The sequence below is a fragment of the Guyanagaster necrorhizus genome (genome assembly GCF_019112545.1).
Source record: "Guyanagaster necrorhizus MCA 3950 unplaced genomic scaffold BT62scaffold_12, whole genome shotgun sequence".
In the NCBI taxonomy this organism is placed as follows: domain Eukaryota; kingdom Fungi; phylum Basidiomycota; class Agaricomycetes; order Agaricales; family Physalacriaceae; genus Guyanagaster; species Guyanagaster necrorhizus.
Window position 1 is genome coordinate 1,235,201 of NW_025064891.1, and position 16,952 is coordinate 1,252,152.

The following is a 16,952-nucleotide window of genomic DNA, read 5'->3' on the forward strand; positions in this document are numbered from 1 at the left end:
ACAAAGGCTACCAAGGTCCTTAACGACGAAGAATTTCAAATATCAGGCTCCTCGATGCCTGAAGACTTTGACAGAGCCTATTCCAGCACACTCTCAAGTAGGTTCTGACCCCAAGTTCATAAAACGCTCCGGACGCATCGTGGAATTCCAGGTGGCGTCTCTCCCTGTCAAGAAGTCATTCAGCGAGATGCAGGTCCACATGAACGCAACTTTGATGTGATAAAGAGAAATGTATGCCATGTACGTTGGAATCTGCTGCTGGCTTCCATATTTCGGAAGTTCTGTCTGAGGCTTCACGACGACATGATAATCATCCTCCTTCAAACATAGCATTGTTCCAAAAAGGTAATCACCTTCCAAGTTTTCGTACTATGTAATCACGGAAAGCTAACCGTGCCCACCCTGTTCGCCCACGGATTAGTACAGCTGGGCTAGACCATCAGTCCCAGAACGACAACAGCCGCAGAATCATCACTGGCATTGTACGCCGCTTCATATGTACAGGGAGTCAGGTACCAACTGAGATCAGGGCGCGCCTTCCTTATACACATCGCATGGTTACTTCGACCTCGGACATTGTTGCGAGGCTGAAACTTGACAGACCGTCTCTGGAATCACCAAGGATCTTCTAAGTTATATGATGCTGATGATGAATGAATGTTGGATATATAATTGGAACCCTAACATCCGTCGAACAGACTGTACGCCGGTGGGAAATGTTATGAACGATGGGTAAGCATCTGACAACCTGGCTTACGGTACAGACAAGCGCTTAACTGGACCGGGCGTGCTGTCATGGTGACTATGGGTGACTCGGCAAAAGTATGAGATGTTACTGACTCAGAAGCAGTGCAATACACCCTTCACCAATGACTAGGGCACGGCACGGTGACTCGTCCTTCGCCCTTCATTTACTTTCCGTCCACCCAGAGGATCAGAAGATGGTCCCTGAGTGATTGAATGTACCTGATGAGGAAGCGAGCAATGGGAATTGCGGAAACTCCTCCTCCATCTAGACAAAAATCGGAACGGCTCTGGGATGCTTATCACCGAGGGGCAGATCCTGTTTGAACAACATTGGCGGTAGGCAGGCATAAGCCGCAACAATTCGGTGAACCTCGACGCCGGGTGAGCTTAGAGATTTGCAAAGTCAATGCCCCTCGAGGCATGATATCCATCAAAGCGGCCTGCGGGTGGCAAATTCGAGGTCTAAAAATCACAGTGGGAAAGGACAAAGACATTGTTGAGGATCCTTTATTCGAGAAAAAAGTTGTAGATAATGCGTTACTAATAACAACAGTGCAGTTGGGAGTTGGAACGTGCTACGTCAATCGGTGAATGTACAAGCAAGCAAAAGGCACATTTTTGACAAATTCAAGCAACTGAGCCCTAGTCCTTCATTTTGTCATCCTCGTCATCGTCCTCATCCTTTTCGGTCAAGCCGGCTTTAGAAAGGGCCTCAGCAGAAGTGTAGTCGACTCTGGCACCGCGAGTACGACGAGACGAAGGGAGAATGGCAGCAGGATCGATCTCCTCCATGTCATCATCCTAGAGACGCGTCAGTTACGGGTAAACTCATGGGACGCGACGTGACGCGTACCTCCTCCTCTTCATCTTCTTCTTCCTCGGGATCGTCGTCATCGTCATCATCATCATCATCGTCATCGTCATCGTCCTCCATCGCATCGTATTTGGTTGGCACCTTGCCTTTGCCTTTGCCTTTATCGACGGCAGGAGAGACGGGCGCGTCGGTCCCTGCGGTTGCATCAGCGGCGCCACTACACGGGACGAAAACGCGTTAAAGACTGATAGAATCAACGACAGCTACACTCACGTCGTGGTAGTGGGGTCAGTTGCGCTGCTCGACATTTTGTCCAATGTACGTGGTGGTAAAAGTGCAAAAGGTGTGTTGGTGTTTGTTTGTCTCTGGCCGGCTAAAATGGGGCAGTTGGGGTAAAAAACTCCCACGATATCCATTTTCGTCAATAACTTGCATGAAGGATTGCCCGGACAAGAGCTCGAATAACGATGGAGTACTGTCGTGCAATGCATACTTGTTGGCAGCAAGAGCGCCGATATTTACTGTTATTGGATTGGTCCCGTACAGCATTGGTACGGAATCGCTGTGTCGGGTGCATTAGTACGTGTTTACTACTCTTTTTTTTTCAGCTGTAGTTGCTCCAGTGGGAGCTACACAGTGATTTCCCAATTCCTTACTCAATTTCTCAAGGTAAACACGGTTAGAATAAATAGAACGGAGGATGGGACGTTGGCCGTCATGTGGCCGGCCGGATACCGACAGATTATCATCAAGAAGTGATGCCGTGATGGTATTACGTCAGCATGCCCATCAGGGAGCTCATGGTATAGAAGGCACCACGGTCCACTTGCTCCTTTTGTCTTCCCATATCCACGGACTCTTCACGGCACCGTCACGCCAACCTTCCCTTCCCCCCCTTCACAGCGTTGTACAACGTCCAGCGTCGCAGCGCTATATAGGCTGTCTCTCTCCTACACCTACTACTGTACTTTGCTGCTCTCGACGTTTGAACCTTGTTCTAGCCATCTTTTTCTTCTCCCACGGCGCCATCCCAGCGATATGCGCTCGCCCCAGAAGAATTGTCTCCTTACTCTCAAGCTTTCTTCACCCTCGTTTCTCGACTCTGTTATACAGGGTGACCATGAGAGACTACCGCTATATGCTATCAAGACGGTGGGAACAACGACGGTCATCACTCGCTCGGATCCCTGGGCAGGGCCTGTTGAGACATCGAATATAAGATGGCCTCTTGTGAAGGCCAAGGGAAGGGGACGCAATTGGGACGGTGTGCAAGTTCAAGTCAAAGGTGGCAGTTGGGAAGACGGGGAACGCGTTCTGAGGCAGGGCTCTATACTGAGGTACGTTGCTTATTTCCTTGGCTCTCCCCAATGCTTATTCTAGCTCAGCTCCTCGCCGCGCAAGTTCAATATCCCAGGGTACTCCAAGACACTCAAATGGAAGGCCGTTGGAAGCTGTTATTGGGTATGTTCCCCCTTCGTCACAATTTTATATTTATCAACTCTTGACGTCCGCAACTCTTATAGTGTACATGTTCATCCGTAGAAGGTCCGGTAGCGACATTGGATCCCGCTGTGGGGTCGGTTCCGCCACGGCTGAAAATATTCGAGACCCTTTATGACAAATATGACGCCCGTCCGACCATTATGCATCACGGTGTTTCCTTGCTGCTTCTGGATTACTTGGTCCTGACGGCGTTGCTTCTCGTAACTGACGCCCAGGAATGGGAGAAACATTCCCGCGGTGAAGGGTCAAGCAACACCCGCTGTCCTACTCTCCTTTCAATCTCCACCACTGGGCTACATTGGCGAAAAATAATAAGTCGTGACCAGCTCTTTTCTAGGCGCTCGGCTAGTATTACTTCTTCCATGGACCATCTGCCATTATCCCCTGCATCATCGGCTTCTGTTGGACAAATGGCAAAAATAGTCTATGGTGATCCCATTTACCCCACATTGAGTCCAGTCACGCCTGATTCAAGCGTGTCGGAATCAGACGAGGAGGAGGAGGAGGAGGAGAACGACTTTGTGACGAGCGCTGTCGATGTTCCTTCAACCTCACGCGCCCAAAGTCCTTCGGCTGAATCCGTGTGCTACCCATTGCGAAATGTGTCAGCACCGTCTCACACGTACTTGGATCCTTCGTTTTACCATGACCCCGACCCACCTCCAGTGCCGCCCCTGCCGGCTCACTTATCGACTAACCTTTCTCGTCGTGGATCCTCCAATAATCTCCGCAGACTCCCAGCGCCACCACAGCAGTCAGCGCGTCGACCGCAATCCACGCCACCAGGCGAACTGCGTCGCGCCGCATCTACATCGTTCCTCCCAGGCTCAAATGCTTTTCGGCGTTTACCCATACCCCCCGGGCGACGCGATTCCCAGACCCAGGGACAGTCTCTACGATCCTTACCTCCTACTCCGACAACTGCGCATCCGCAGATAAAGGACTCGCATGATGAACTTGGGGGATGGCTGCTAATGGGCTCACAGGCCTCTGGGTCAAGGGTCACGATGATGGAGCTGCCACCTCCTGCATATAGTTCCATTGACTTTGCAGCTGCGGAACCTAGCCAGAGGCCACTACCCCCCGCGCCTATTATCTAGTAGGGATAGACGGGTTCTATCTCTCTTTATGTCTTTCTTTTCATATTGTGCATATTCGAATACTAATGACCGTACAAATATATGATTGTATATCTTTCGTGTAATTTCTGTTGAAGTACTCCACTTATCATCAAATCAGACTTATTTTCAGAACAGGAACTATATGTGAGCGAGACTTCTTGTCCTCGCTTTCTTCCGAAATTCTGATGAATTTGTTGCACCATTACAGCGGTTTCTCCCCGAATTGCGAAATCGAGCATCCTCGTTCGTCCTTGGATAGCGGATCAACGAGACATAGTTAATAACATCCGTGATGATCACAGAGAAGGTTCCGAGAAGCTGATTAGGACGCATGGAATTTCTCCCAAGCTCACAATTCACTTACTGCATACTAACAAGTGTTCCCCCGCTGGCCTTTGCTTTGAATTCCCAGCAGAAAAAAAGGTTCCGCGGGAGAATCGACCTGCTCGATCGATGATCGTGACCTTTTTCTTCAAGGCACTGATGGGCTCGCAAAGCCAGACCATTCCTGGGTTCTTCAATTCGTCCCGATCATAGGTTCTTGCCACAGAAGATGAACAAGTGATCCGGCCACATGGTCGCACCGTCCTCCTGTGCCCATCACAATGTAGAAAAGCGATGATTCCGTTTTGATTCTTGAAAAAAAAGAAAAAAAGGATGAATGGTCCTGAGACGGAGCCCGTACGATACGACTTGCAGTATGTTTCAAGACAAGAGCGTCGGTCAGCCGCGGGAAAGCAGAAGATGATGATGCGAAAATGACATACCGTTGGCCTGTTGTACGTTCTTTGCTCGTCTCCACCAGAGCGGAAATACACAAGAGGCTAGCGTCCATTGTATTGCTCTTAATGAAACAAAAATGTTACAGAGTAGTATTGATGATGGCACAAGAGAAAGACTATGTGACGACGGGGACTTCCAAATTGCCTGTAGTCGTGATAGGAAAGTAGCCCGGTTATTTACTACTACTTCTGAGTAACTATATAAAATGTTATCCGACCGATTGCGACGTTCAAGGAATTCAAGCCGTACTTTCGCACCGTGGTGAATGGAACGGGACCAAGCCATTTGGGGCTTCAACTTCAACGAGTATTCAGTAAGTAATAGTGCGATTGCAACGACACTCGATGCCGGCTCACTAATTTGTTGCTGGAGACGCAGAAACAGACTGCGCGCGACCTGACGACCGCTGTGGTCATGAGATGTAGTCATAACGTCTACATATCCATAGTGACTAGTACTTTTAGCAACCTGCGAATAGCCCATACATTTTAGCACCGTGGAGACTGATTGTTCAGCAGAGAGGGCGTATTCGGTGGCTCTATTTAAATAACGAATCTAAGAGTTCCTGGGAAACGCACCTTGGTTATGGAGCTATATAGGTCTGTACACTTGGGGGTTAGCTATGAGCACCTATGGCGAGAGTGCATTTCCAGCAGCGGCATTCAACTTCAACAAATAGGGCAGCACGGGTCAAGCACAACGAGTATAATTGATGAAGGTATTCCCAAAGAAGTATAGAATTTTGCGCAGGGAACTTTTGTGAATGCCGTATTTTCACAAAGTATAGCAGTGCCGCCCCAAGCGGATGATTTTCGTACTAGGAATGCCGTAGAATTCTTTCGATTTAGCGATAGTCCCGGAGAGTTGTAAACCGTTTCTGAGCACTAATATTTCATCCTGAGACAGCTAAGATAAAGATAAGGCTGCCACAGATAAAAGTTACAGCACATGGCGGAAACCTTAATATTGACCAGTCCAAGTTAAAGACCATCGATACATCGAAGAGTAAACATCGGTAACTGGTAGAAAACTAAAGGGCCTCACGGATCTCAACGATAGCACGGACACCGATCCATTAACGTCGTACTAAACTACAATCCAAAACTACACTAAAGAACCTCATCCGCTCATTACTCCCGTACCTGCAACCCAAGCGCTCACCGCAGATCCTAGCAAAGAAAAATTCATCGACCCAAAAGGGGAGAAATAACCTGCACGAGACCAGCGGGAGCGGCATCGAGATGACGGTGAGGAGAAAAACAAACAAACAAGGGAAAGTAGTAGCTAAAAGTCGCCGAGAAAACGATGTATGGCAAGTGAGGGTGCAGGTATGAGATCCGAGAGATGGGAAAGTAATCAAGAAAGAAGAGAAGGCCATAATATAAGATGAAATGAAGACGAAAAGAAATCCGAATATACAGAGAAATAGAATCCATGCCCAGCAAGAGAAGGGGAATCCGCCGATTAAACGTTTTAGAACACCCCGACAGTCGCCGAATTAAACGACTCCCAGCCCGGATACTCGACCGGTTGCTCACTAGGCAACAATTCTAGTAGCCTCTGGACATCATGGTCCTCATGACCCCAGTTGATATTCAGATCCATCTCGGCCTCGACTCCACTCAACAAGAGACTTCCCTTAGCCATCTCGTCAAACCTCGGAAGAGACGCTACTTCCGTCGAGGGAGCTGACAGTGGCGTCTCTGCCTCAAGAGGTAGAAGTGCCGTCTCCGGGGAACTAGCGAGGATTTCGCGGAAGAGTGTTTCCATAGTAGCGTCGTCGACGGGAGGTTGCTCTTCACGTGTCTGAGATGGAGGGAAGGGAGTGTTGAATGTGAAGATATCGAGTCCACCCGCTGCAGGGACACCATGGTACCAGAGCTAACTGGTCCGCTGGTGGTCGCCACCCGTGCTAGGTGGCGAGTGGGCTCGATGTCAGACACATCAGAAGAGGAGGGAGAAGAAGCGGAGAACATGGGGCTACCGAATTCCAAAGAGGAATGTGAGGGAGCGGGTGAAAGTGGTGTTATTTGGGTTAGTATAGGCTCCGTCTGCGGAGGCAAATTCGTTTGAGTAGGGGTCTGTGCTGGCTGTTGCGGTGCAGTAGCCGGCTCTGATGATGGTAACGGGAGACCCGTCGGCACACCTGGAAAATGTTTAGCATGTGGATGGCGATCGTGAGCAAAGAGTTACCATTAGCGGCGAGTGCCTTTACGACAGCATCCCATCCCTTCTCCAGCGTCTTAATACGCTCTCTCAGTTCTTCGTTCTCCCGCTCCCGGGCTTTGTCAGCTGCTCGTTGCTCATCGGCTAACGAGTGGCCGGGTGCCATTCCCACACGGAGTTGGCGGTTCTCCTCCTCGAGCTCAGCGACTCGGCGCTCAAGGTAAGAAAACTGGGCCTTTCGGCGGTCGCGAGAGTTCTGGGCGGCGATACGATTACGATGTGCCCTAGCTTCCTTACGCTCTTCTGAGGAAATTTCAGAGCGTGGGCGCTTTCTTGAAGGGCCCGCTTCTGAAGCAGGGGATGGAGATGATGAGATGGCAGAAGGATTAACGGACATGATTGAGTACGTGGAAGGGAGGGGAGATGACGGTTGGTATTTGAGGAGTGACAGACACTCGGGGTGGGATACTGCAAACGATCGCAGGACGGCTACGTGGAGGTCGTGAAGAAACCCTGAGCTGACGTGGCACTCCCTTGCGTACCCTACCTCGCCTTTGCCAAATAGGTGTCAATATACCCCTATACTTCTGCACAGCATTACTAATGACCGAGCAAACCACATTCTCTCAGAGGCTACAATCAGCCATTCGCACCTTGGCCGGTAATCTTCCACCAAGAACAATCACGCAAGCATCGTCTCATCCAAGGCCCTGATCACAAATACGGCTCAGTAATCCAGGTCTTTCGTATCTTGACTTCTATAACTGGCACTTTAGTAAAACATGCAAAATTTCAGACTTGCCTTCGTAGAAAGTGCACGGCCTTGTCTTTAGGCCTGGCTTCTCCACGGGGAGCTTACACTGTACAGGCCCAAAGTCTCTAATTCTCTCTGTATAGTATATGCCGCGTTTCTGACTGGAAAACACCCAAGATAGAAGAGAACCGCTCAGGGTATCGAGCCCTCGACCCTTCTTTGTGAAGCAATCCTATGAATGAAGAAGCCAGCGGTGCTTGCCTACTAAGTAGCGTCAAGTTTCACGATTCTGAAAGACCCAGCTGGTTTCCAGCTGATTATCTGCGCGCTTCAATGATAAGATAGAGGATGGCAGGTCAGATTTTTATTCAGTGAAGCTGTTATGATCACGGTATTAATGATCTGGTGATTTACATTGTAACCCTCGTCGTCCTGGTAATCCGTAGGGCAGTAAAATGGATGTCCTAATGGCTTCTGACCATTCATTGAATGTTCATGAAATTTCAACGAAGGTAGTTCAACGAAGGCATTTACGAGTTTCTTCCAATTTCCGTTCGATCTTACGTGGTTTGCACTGTGATCGACTCATGCTGAAGCTCGACGACACTGTTCCGTATTCATCTTCAATGCAAAGAACTCTTGCGATGGTAATCAGTCAGGGCATAGGCGCGCCAGTCAACCAAATCGATGTCCGGCGGATAAGCAAGATGCGAAGGCTCCACAGTTCCAGTCGATGTTATGTCCAGCAAAGTGAGGGCGTAGAAGTTGTCAGTCGATCCTTTCTACCAGGGCAAAATAGACCAATCTCCGCTATGGGCGCTTCGCACTTGATCCAATACTTGGAGCCTGCGATAAGCGGAGGTTTAGCGTCGCAGCGAATCTCTTTGTGAGGAAGAAAAGGTTCTTGCCAAGGTGAAAGTGGGCTCCTCAGGCGTCAAAGCCAAGTACATAGGCAATTAGGTTGTCCCGGTGCTTTAAGTAGGAATTTCTGAGGACCTAACAACTTGGACCAGTAGTGTGAATACGCAAAAAAACCTCTTTTGACAAGCGCCCGAGAGTAGGGAAACTTACGATGGAGACTTTCCGAGAAACACGATTTAATGACCTGAGTTCCTAGACCAGAAGGAGCTCACAAAACTTCAGTGACCTAGAGTGCTTCTAGCGATTTTCGAGATTAGAGTGGGTAGAGTCGAGACCCGACTTTGCCCCATAAGCAATGAGAGATATCGGCCCTACCACCTAAGGGTCCAGGAGGGGGGGGAAGTAGATCATGGAAAATGATAGAATTCACCAGAGTGATGATCACCGAGAACCCTCGAGTCAAATGGGAACGATACGGTGACTTGAATTGTTGGCGGAAAAATTCGCCGTTTGAAAACAAACACAACTTGACCTGATACTATCATCCCCGCGGATGAAGCAAGGATAGAATTAAAGGCCTTGACAGCAGCCGTACCTTTGTAACCTCCCGAACAATACTTTAAACTGGGCCAAGAGAAAGGAAGGGCCATTTGGGGGACTTGGAAACTTGACTGCTATGGGGATAGAGAGATTGTTGTTGCCTCAGCGAGCGTGGTCACTTCATCCTGAGCTGGCCAGTGCACACACAGACTAGACAACGACTGACAGAGAAAGGCTTCTCGCAAAAGGACGAAACAGTCCAGACCCGTGCACTTCGAGTTGACAAGAATTCGAAGCAATCACAAAAAGTTGTGCATGTTTGGCTGAAGCCTCGACTTCCTCCGAGGGCTTTCGTTATCTCTCGTCAAAGAATCTGATTGAAGCGACGCGATTATGTGACTACACTGGAGGCTAACTGTACCTGACGCGACAAGGAATTTTACCCTGTCGAACGATGACAGCAGTAGAAGGGCTGGAGAGTGGACACCAATTGCAGGGAGCGGAATCGAAGATGGAAGTGACGACGGATCGGCGAAGTGGCAGTCATTATTGAGAATCCCAAATAAAGTCTTGAGTCTTTGCTGGATGGCTGCCTTGCTCTTCGCCCACTACTTACTCTGACCCACTACCATGCCTCGTTTTCTTCATCTCTATGCGATCCCGCCTTCTCTATTATTCCTCGTCCCGCTTCTCTCCATCGTCCTTATTATTGCTTTTCGTCTTCGCATTGTTTCTCTTCCTTTGTGCTCGTTTATCCCCGTCTTCACAATCGCCTTGTTCTCCCTTCTCGTTGGTGGATTTGGTCTTGCAGTGCTGAGAGAGCAGTCGGGTAACGCAATGGAGAGCATTGAGGCCGTATTTCTGACGCTGCTGAGGCTGGAACGTGCGTCTTTTATCTTTTCGCGCTTTGTTACGCGTCTTTGACACAGACCGTTTAGTCGCGATATGCCTCATTTACCTAATATCCGCGTCGGTGAAGCCAGAGACAATACCACGACGTCAGATTTGTATATACAATGCCATTCTAGCCCTTGTAATTGTATGCGGTCGGTAATATTCTCGTTCTTTTATCGCAGAGATCGCTGACTGTATCATATTCCAGCCACATTGGTTTCATTTATTTCACCTTTTATACAGCCGAAGATCCCGCCTCTGCTCCCGCCGTTTCTCTATCTTCTTTTCGCCACGCTGTCTCTTCCACTTCTCACTTATATATGTCTCGTGGCTCTTTCGCATCCTGTTGCTTTGAGGCCACCTACGCCGCAGCCTCTTCAAATATCACCAGCTCCACCATCTGCACTTTTGTTTTCACCTGACACTCCGCCGCCGTCGCCTTCAAGCTTCAAACGATTTTCTTTCGATTCGACCGGGGATCCAGGTGTCCTTCAAATTCCCGAACCTATGCATTCGCATCCGAGCATTACCCGTCAAAAGCACGCCAATGACACCATTCTCCCCATCCACGTCCGCATCCTAGAGCGACTTACTCGTGACCGAACAGACACAACCCGAGCACCACGTAGCATTGATGCACAGGGATATCATCGCGCCGTATCCCTATTCCTCTTGGTGGCTCAGATATCAGCATTGCTGTCATTTGCATTTGATATATGCGTCGTGGTGATCGTACAAAGTTTTTCGGATAATCAGGGACGCACCGGAACCGCATCAGAGATACTGAACGAGATAAACCTCGATGTATGGAAGGCGTCCATTGTATTTCGGTCCCTAAAATGCATTTTCACCGTATTTTGGGTTGGGTGCATTATGTTTGCTTGGCTAGATCACCGTGAGTTTCACGTAATAAACCGATAAAGCGCTATTAACAATGCTATAAAGCTCACCTCAGATCGCCTGTTGACTATTCTAGCACGCCCATGTCGTGGACTCCTGAAGCTCCCCAAGAACATCGCCTCCGTCCTCGCCCGCCAAACATATCATCATCGTTCTGCTCACCCAACTTGAAGCGCAGCACCACAATTTCACGGATTGCATCCCGCGCACGTTCGCCTCGAGTAGAGTCCAGCACTGCTCATAGAAACCCGTCGCCTTCACCGTTACCCCAACGAGCTTATTCCAATATCTTAGACGGAATCAGGAGCAGCTTTCACTCACATCGTTCAAGCATGCCCAACCGACCCCAATCTACTCTCACGTCCCAGCCGCGCTCAGACCCGCAGAGACGAAGGCGGAGATTCCCTTCACTCCACATCACCGTCCCTTCAATTCCGAGAAGACCCCATTCGTCAGGTTACTTGTATCCCCCGCAAGCGCAGTCACCGCCGCGTTTGCCGCCGCTCGACATCTGTAATCTTATCGACCCTTTTGCTCCGCCTTCACCAGGGGCGGTATGCTCATATGATCCTCGGCGGCAGTCAGCCATGAATGTCAGTGAAGAGGGCGTTGCGGGGACGCGACTGGGTGCACGGGGATCTCAGACGTTACCTCCTAAGAGACCGCCGCCACGATCGCGTTCGCGTCGAGGTGGTGCGAGCGTCAGCGGTGGTGCTATTGTTCAAGAGGCGATGTTGGCTGAAAAGCTACTGGAAAGATTAGATTCGGAGTGTTCGAGTTGATCTGATTCGTTTACTTTTCCGTTCCTTTCTTTTCACTCCCTTTATCATTGGGCTGTTGTTACACTAGTTCACGCTTGCAGCATGTCATAAAGCTTTGTTTTTATTCGGTATTTTTTTTTTGCCTTTTTGAATGGTGGTTGTATTTGTATTGTACAGTACCTGCTCCAGGGCCACGCTAGGTAGCCGCAATACGTACTGTTGTAGTTATAGACGTAAATATTATTGTATACAAGTTACTGGACTTGTTCAACCAAAAGGCGAGTGGACCCACTTTGGTCCCTTCGAGAAGGAACAAGTATAGGAACATATCAATCTCGCATAATTAGCGGGCAGGTAGGGAGGCTTAAGGTTAACTGGTCTCGAAGCAAGTTGCACATACGGATTGCGGCTCCTCTCAGCCCGTCACGAAATGAAACGTTTTTTTTTCGAACGTCAATAGGGAACACACGCGTATGTTTGAGATTCATCCTCTCGAGATCCTTCCGCGATGAAGTCGCAGTTATTGAGTCCCCTCACCCATGGATGTCGAGCTTGGAAACCCCTTCACTGACAGCCGTCCGCATGCAGCTTGATAGTAACGCGCTAAGAAATCAGATGAGGCTCATCCCGCAGTTTTTTTATAGACGTCCAAGCTGGAATTGGGCGGCCTATCAATCCGTTCCTACGTTCACGATCATGGCTAAGGACATGAACGTCGTCCGAACTCGGCAGGGTGCTCTAAGGCTGTCATCGAAACTTGTTGGCAAATGGACAGATCGGCTTGAAGCCTATGATCACGGCGGTCCTTCCATTGACGAAGTCCGCGGAGGCATTAGAGTGTGCGATGAAGGAAGAGGGCTTGAAAGGCTATCTTACGGACCAGCATATGTAAGAATTGCAAGCCATATGATTTGGGAAGCGACGTAAAACTATTTCATTATAATAATAGAAATCATGAATATAAGAACAAATATGTCTTTTTCTCGACCCCTTAAACTTGTCGAGCTTCATCCACACCAGACCTCAGGTCCCGGGATGGTATAGTTAGTCACTCCTACATTAGCGCTGCTGTAGATGTCAATAGTGACGCTGGGGTCCGATCTAAAGCAAGAAGTGTAGCGATCTACTCAGCCGAAACTGTCGAGGATACGTACGCAGAATAAGCGCCAGGGAATTGGACTAGATAGCTTCCTGATGGGGATGCAGTGCCACTGCCGGTGAGGATGAGTTGCGCGCACTCGGGATAGAACTGAGGCTGGTCGGGGGTATGGATTGCCAACAGCTTGGGAGAACGTTAGGGTTTATCCAGAGATTATTATCGGTGGTTGCCTACTTCATGCCTGACGAAGTACTCTCCCGGAGCCAAGGATTCCGGAATGGTGGATGTCCTGTAGCTTGTTAGTGGGATCATTGTCGTTCAGCAGTGGTTATCCATACCAGGAGTTATTATTTGCGATAAGCTCTCCCATACCCCAGAGGCCTGTAGTCAGGTTACCCGAGATGAGACCAGCTTCATCGATTTTGAACTGGAGAGAATCAGTTATTCCCGAAAGCGATGGATGACTTCAAGACGCTCACCCATTCGAGCGTAGAAGTATCCGCAGCACTACAGGTCGTGGGGCATTTGGCCATGTAAACCATGACCGGCTGGAGAGATGATTAGCTGCCTGGAAAGCAAAAAAAATAGAAATCACTGACGCCGATGCTGTGAGGCCATTGGTTCCAGTATCCAGTGACGGACGAGCCCGCTGCAGAGGAAAGATGAGAGAAATGGATAGGATCTTAACGACTAGCATACCAGCTACCGTGGCAGATTTTTGCAACGCAAGGACTGCCCCATTGATGTTGCACGAGAGGGACGGGTCAACCGGGTCGGTAATAGGGTTGTACGTGTCCCATTCTCGCTGGTCAGAGGCGTTAGGTCTAATCGGAGGCGAATTTTTTACGATGAAATTCACCTGGATGGAGCTCTGGCCGACCGGGGTGTTGTATGGTACGAAGCTTCGGGAGTACATGAGAACTATTAAAAAAATACAGTGATAACGAAGCGTGTACCCGTTGTAATAAGAATCGGCGATTTTGTAGCTCAAGACACCACCATGGGCTGTAGTCTGATGCGAGGCTTCAGAAGGCATAGCAATGGAAATAAAATTCCATGTACCTGGGTGATTTGCGTCAAAGCAACAGCGAAAGAGACAATAGAGACGAACATTTTCAGTTATGGCTAGCCATGAGCCTTGCTGGTACCTGTTTTTATAGCAGTCGCCAGTTATTTTGGTCCAACGTGTGAAAGCACCCTAGAACATGACGTCGTGGGGGGACATTATCGGGTGGTCGGATAACACTCGGATTGTACGTAGAGTCAAATGAGCCATGGGAATTATCCGTGTAGTCTATCATATAGTAACAAGGCAGCGTTGAAGATCAAAATAGAAGGCCTTAGTGGATCTTTGAGGACAGATGACTTCGGAGGAGTACGTCAAGTGTACCTCAATGGCGCATTGAGGCTAAATGGGGGGCGATGGTGTTCGCGTCCAGTCAGGAAATTATGACACTGTAACTATTGTAAGATACCCAAGGCTAATCATAGAGGTGCGTCAGGCCTAAAAACAGAAAGGACAAGGTTTCCGTTGCGTTGACGTAGTCTGAGAGCGGCCTATAATTTTCCGACTCGCTGAGTAAGACCTCGTCTTCGTAGGCCACACAAGCTCATGGTAGGATGAATATCGGTGCCGATTAGAGATCAGACAGAGCAGTATGCAGTCTGACAAAGACACATTCGCACAGTACTGAGCAAGTGCGTTTGCGGATGCTTGCAAGTATTCAGTGATTGTCAATATAGCACCTAAGAAGAGCTCAATTGGCCTCGTATTCAGAGCGAAGGTCCTTCGAAGGCAAAAGAATCTGAGCAGAAGACTTGGACGTGGCTCAGTTGGAAGTTTATAAACTTTTGAACAGCATGGGGGGAGGCCCACAGCGTTATCATGTGACCGGATATCTCGTTCCGATCAACAACCGGAACGGCTCACACGTATACGATATACGACAACCTGGAACACTCAGGCTGCGATCAACGACGACCATCACCCAAACAAGAGCTCTGACCATGGACCACGGTGACTACAGCGAAGGAATGGCCCTGCCTCGTTGCTCAATGAATATGCTCTGGTCCGTCCAAAGACTAATGCTATTCACCTCACACTTACTTACAACCGCAGGAATACACAAATCGAGCACACCTGCATCGTCTTTCGCAGCTGGCACATCACGACCACCACCCAATTTGTCCTCTCATGTCTCGCTATTGTCGCTCTCGGCTTATTCTACGAATACCTCCGCGCCTTTCAGAAGACGGTCGATGCTCGTATCGCTGCTTCGTTGAGCAAGGACAAGCGATCTCGCAGGAGCAGGAGCTCAAGCAGGGCAAGCGACTTTGCGGAGGACTCCTTGTTGCTGTCAGGAAGAGTTTTGGCCAAGCCATTGACTGGGTGTGTCTATGTTTCGTGGTTCGAGTACCTTTTTGTTCTTATCTCTGTTTAGTGTCGCCGTACCCCCGCTTTACCGTGCGCTAAGGGCGACTTTGTATGGTGTAACGGTCTTCCTCTCCTTCTTCCTGATGCTCGTCTTCATGACATATAATGTACGTTGCCTCCTTTCTCCTTCGTTCTTGACTTCATCTACTTTAGGCATACCTTATCGTTGCCGTCGTCTTGGGAGCTGTTATCGGCCACTATGTTTTCGGAGGAGAATTGAGCCTCGCCTCATTAGGCGAGGACAAGGGAATGGCGTGTCACTGATCTACGACCCATTTACATGTATGAACTACAAGTATTTGCTGTCTAATGCAGCGTATGACCTTGTACATCCTTGTTTTTGTATATCATCGATGCAAAATCACAGCAAACACAACCTTGAGTGCGCTGAACGTATTGACTATAATGTTCCTTCACCATCATCGTTGTTGACAGATCTTGGCAGTTAGCAGGAGTGTTATTAGATATACACTTTTCAAGCAGATCTCTTAGCAGTGTCCTCATCCTTCTTCGCTAGCCCCTCGCTTTCTAGCAGCGCATCAATCTCAGCTGGCCTGTATATCTTCGCCTTGGGCTCCTTTGTCGTAGGGTCCAACGTCAAGACAGCGAACTCCACTAGCAGAGACATCAGTGTCAGGTTTTTGGCTGAAAAGGAACAACGAACGCTTCTCGCTTCCTAGCGTAGTGCTATCCATCGTCTTACTCATCGTCCTCAACACTAAACCAATAGCATCCTTCACCTCCAAATCGTCCTTGTATTCCTGCTTCAACAAACTTTGAGCGGTACCGTTGTTCGCGCCGATGCAAGTCGCTTTCCAGCCAGAGTAGTTGCCAGATGGATCAGAGTGGTACAGCTGGAATTGGTAGTGCGGGTCGTAGCCAGCGTAAAGTAGCGAGACGCCGAAAGGCCGTAGACCTACATAGCTCATTAGAGAAAAGGTCTCGAATTCGATTGGCCAAACTGACCTCCATACTGCGTGTATCCCTGCTTCATGTCACACAGTCTCTGCGCGAGCAACTCTACAGGAATATCTTCGTTATACGTCAGGAGATGCCTTTGGGCTGCTGACCGCGCGTAGTTGACGAGAGAGTTGGCATCGGATGTAATCCCTGCGACACCACCGATTATGTTTCTGCACCAGGATGAGAGGACCTGAGCAGTGAAAAAGACCATAGTAAACGCACGAGTTGAGGAGATATATCTTCTCTCCACTTCCACCGTAACCACCTTCCTTTGCACCAGACAGATCGAGCAGCTTTCCGGTCACCTTCTTTTCTGCTGCGAGGACCACGCCATCCTTGGCGAGGACACCGAGAACTGTTCCTGCTCGAGAGATGGCTTCCATGGCATATTCAACTGGTAATTCGTGTCAGTAGGCAACGTCGCCCAGACGACTTGCTGAAGCTCACTCTGGTATAACCGGCCTGTATATAAATTTGGTGAGCAACAAGAGGAGAGAATGGTAACGACGCAGACCTTCCGGTGAGAAAATGGTTGTTCGACCTGTTTCATGGTATGAGAGGCTTGCATCTTCAAGGATCTTGCGACTTACTATCGTAACGTCTGGCCTAGTC

The 16,952-nt window shown here is 49.1% G+C and overlaps 8 protein-coding genes across 8 annotated transcripts; 3 read left to right on the forward strand and 5 right to left on the reverse strand.

Moving 5' to 3' along the window:
• Positions 1-1,203: 1,203 nt before the first annotated feature.
• BT62DRAFT_1076178 (uncharacterized protein) lies at positions 1,204-2,049 on the reverse strand. Its single transcript, XM_043179190.1, has 3 exons — positions 1,835-2,049; positions 1,601-1,778; positions 1,204-1,548 (listed from the first exon to the last, which is right to left on the reverse strand). The coding sequence occupies exons 1-3, from the start codon at positions 1,975-1,977 to the stop codon at positions 1,390-1,392; spliced, it is 480 nt and encodes a 159-aa protein (XP_043040137.1). The 5' UTR covers positions 1,978-2,049; the 3' UTR covers positions 1,204-1,389.
• Positions 2,050-2,370: 321 nt separating this feature from the next.
• BT62DRAFT_130849 (uncharacterized protein) lies at positions 2,371-4,195 on the forward strand. The gene is made up of 4 exons (XM_043179797.1): positions 2,371-2,898; positions 2,947-3,022; positions 3,085-3,493; positions 3,554-4,195. The coding sequence occupies exons 1-4, from the start codon at positions 2,600-2,602 to the stop codon at positions 4,162-4,164; spliced, it is 1,395 nt and encodes a 464-aa protein (XP_043040138.1). The 5' UTR covers positions 2,371-2,599; the 3' UTR covers positions 4,165-4,195.
• A 192-nt stretch (positions 4,196-4,387) lies between these two features.
• BT62DRAFT_1005929 (uncharacterized protein) lies at positions 4,388-5,397 on the reverse strand (the record flags this gene model as incomplete). The annotated part of the gene is made up of 6 exons (XM_043177196.1): positions 4,388-4,435; positions 4,486-4,503; positions 4,557-4,725; positions 4,770-4,820; positions 4,871-4,877; positions 4,953-5,397. 6 exons carry the CDS (start codon positions 5,395-5,397, stop codon positions 4,388-4,390), a joined length of 738 nt encoding a protein of 245 aa, XP_043040139.1.
• Positions 5,398-6,441: 1,044 nt separating this feature from the next.
• BT62DRAFT_994203 (uncharacterized protein) lies at positions 6,442-7,639 on the reverse strand (the record flags this gene model as incomplete). Its single annotated transcript, XM_043190457.1, has 3 exons — positions 7,162-7,639; positions 6,837-7,114; positions 6,442-6,774 (listed from the first exon to the last, which is right to left on the reverse strand). Exons 1-3 carry the CDS (start codon positions 7,529-7,531, stop codon positions 6,442-6,444), a joined length of 981 nt encoding a protein of 326 aa, XP_043040140.1. The 5' UTR covers positions 7,532-7,639.
• Positions 7,640-9,584: 1,945 nt separating this feature from the next.
• On the forward strand, positions 9,585-12,135 carry BT62DRAFT_130923 (uncharacterized protein). The gene is made up of 4 exons (XM_043179798.1): positions 9,585-10,172; positions 10,228-10,335; positions 10,392-11,078; positions 11,129-12,135. The coding sequence occupies exons 1-4, from the start codon at positions 9,920-9,922 to the stop codon at positions 11,863-11,865; spliced, it is 1,785 nt and encodes a 594-aa protein (XP_043040141.1). The 5' UTR covers positions 9,585-9,919; the 3' UTR covers positions 11,866-12,135.
• Positions 12,136-12,851: 716 nt separating this feature from the next.
• BT62DRAFT_980787 (glycoside hydrolase) lies at positions 12,852-13,979 on the reverse strand (the record flags this gene model as incomplete). Its single annotated transcript, XM_043189539.1, has 9 exons — positions 12,852-12,945; positions 12,999-13,126; positions 13,178-13,232; positions 13,282-13,370; positions 13,423-13,491; positions 13,543-13,592; positions 13,643-13,748; positions 13,803-13,845; positions 13,900-13,979. 9 exons carry the CDS (start codon positions 13,977-13,979, stop codon positions 12,852-12,854), a joined length of 714 nt encoding a protein of 237 aa, XP_043040142.1.
• An 856-nt stretch (positions 13,980-14,835) lies between these two features.
• Positions 14,836-15,874, forward strand: BT62DRAFT_131040 (Ctr-domain-containing protein). Its single transcript, XM_043179801.1, has 3 exons — positions 14,836-15,012; positions 15,063-15,332; positions 15,385-15,874. The coding sequence occupies exons 1-3, from the start codon at positions 14,951-14,953 to the stop codon at positions 15,824-15,826; spliced, it is 774 nt and encodes a 257-aa protein (XP_043040143.1). The 5' UTR covers positions 14,836-14,950; the 3' UTR covers positions 15,827-15,874.
• Positions 15,589-16,937, reverse strand: BT62DRAFT_932086 (proteasome-domain-containing protein). The gene is made up of 6 exons (XM_043186281.1): positions 16,855-16,937; positions 16,788-16,802; positions 16,563-16,734; positions 16,344-16,510; positions 16,042-16,293; positions 15,589-15,992 (listed from the first exon to the last, which is right to left on the reverse strand). The coding sequence occupies exons 3-6, from the start codon at positions 16,721-16,723 to the stop codon at positions 15,853-15,855; spliced, it is 720 nt and encodes a 239-aa protein (XP_043040144.1). The 5' UTR covers positions 16,724-16,734; positions 16,788-16,802; positions 16,855-16,937; the 3' UTR covers positions 15,589-15,852.
• Positions 16,938-16,952: the final 15 nt, after the last annotated feature.

What these genes read in the sequence shown, in the direction of transcription:
- BT62DRAFT_1076178 (XM_043179190.1), bottom strand. Translation starts at nt 1,977, where the DNA reads ATGGATATCGTGGGAGTTTTTTACCCCAACTGCCCCATTTTAGCCGGC. An exon ending in ACTGACCCCACTACCACGAC is followed by an intron (nt 1,779 to 1,834) that starts GTGAGTGTAGCT and finishes CGTCCCGTGTAG; the next exon opens with TGGCGCCGCTGATGCAACCG. An exon ending in AAGAAGATGAAGAGGAGGAG is followed by an intron (nt 1,549 to 1,600) that starts GTACGCGTCACG and finishes ACGCGTCTCTAG; the next exon opens with GATGATGACATGGAGGAGAT.
- BT62DRAFT_932086 (XM_043186281.1), bottom strand. Translation starts at nt 16,723, where the DNA reads ATGGAAGCCATCTCTCGAGCAGGAACAGTTCTCGGTGTCCTCGCCAAG. An exon ending in AAGATATATCTCCTCAACTC is followed by an intron (nt 16,511 to 16,562) that starts GTGCGTTTACTA and finishes ATCCTGGTGCAG; the next exon opens with AAACATAATCGGTGGTGTCG. An exon ending in GGGATACACGCAGTATGGAG is followed by an intron (nt 16,294 to 16,343) that starts GTCAGTTTGGCC and finishes TGAGCTATGTAG; the next exon opens with GTCTACGGCCTTTCGGCGTC.
- BT62DRAFT_131040 (XM_043179801.1), top strand. Translation starts at nt 14,951, where the DNA reads ATGGACCACGGTGACTACAGCGAAGGAATGGCCCTGCCTCGTTGCTCA. An exon ending in TGCTCAATGAATATGCTCTG is followed by an intron (nt 15,013 to 15,062) that starts GTCCGTCCAAAG and finishes TTACAACCGCAG; the next exon opens with GAATACACAAATCGAGCACA. An exon ending in TTGGCCAAGCCATTGACTGG is followed by an intron (nt 15,333 to 15,384) that starts GTGTGTCTATGT and finishes ATCTCTGTTTAG; the next exon opens with TGTCGCCGTACCCCCGCTTT.
- BT62DRAFT_130849 (XM_043179797.1), top strand. Translation starts at nt 2,600, where the DNA reads ATGCGCTCGCCCCAGAAGAATTGTCTCCTTACTCTCAAGCTTTCTTCA. An exon ending in AGGCAGGGCTCTATACTGAG is followed by an intron (nt 2,899 to 2,946) that starts GTACGTTGCTTA and finishes ATTCTAGCTCAG; the next exon opens with CTCCTCGCCGCGCAAGTTCA. An exon ending in AATGGCAAAAATAGTCTATG is followed by an intron (nt 3,494 to 3,553) that starts GTGATCCCATTT and finishes TGTCGGAATCAG; the next exon opens with ACGAGGAGGAGGAGGAGGAG.
- BT62DRAFT_130923 (XM_043179798.1), top strand. Translation starts at nt 9,920, where the DNA reads ATGCCTCGTTTTCTTCATCTCTATGCGATCCCGCCTTCTCTATTATTC. An exon ending in GACGCTGCTGAGGCTGGAAC is followed by an intron (nt 10,173 to 10,227) that starts GTGCGTCTTTTA and finishes CAGACCGTTTAG; the next exon opens with TCGCGATATGCCTCATTTAC. An exon ending in AGCCCTTGTAATTGTATGCG is followed by an intron (nt 10,336 to 10,391) that starts GTCGGTAATATT and finishes ATCATATTCCAG; the next exon opens with CCACATTGGTTTCATTTATT.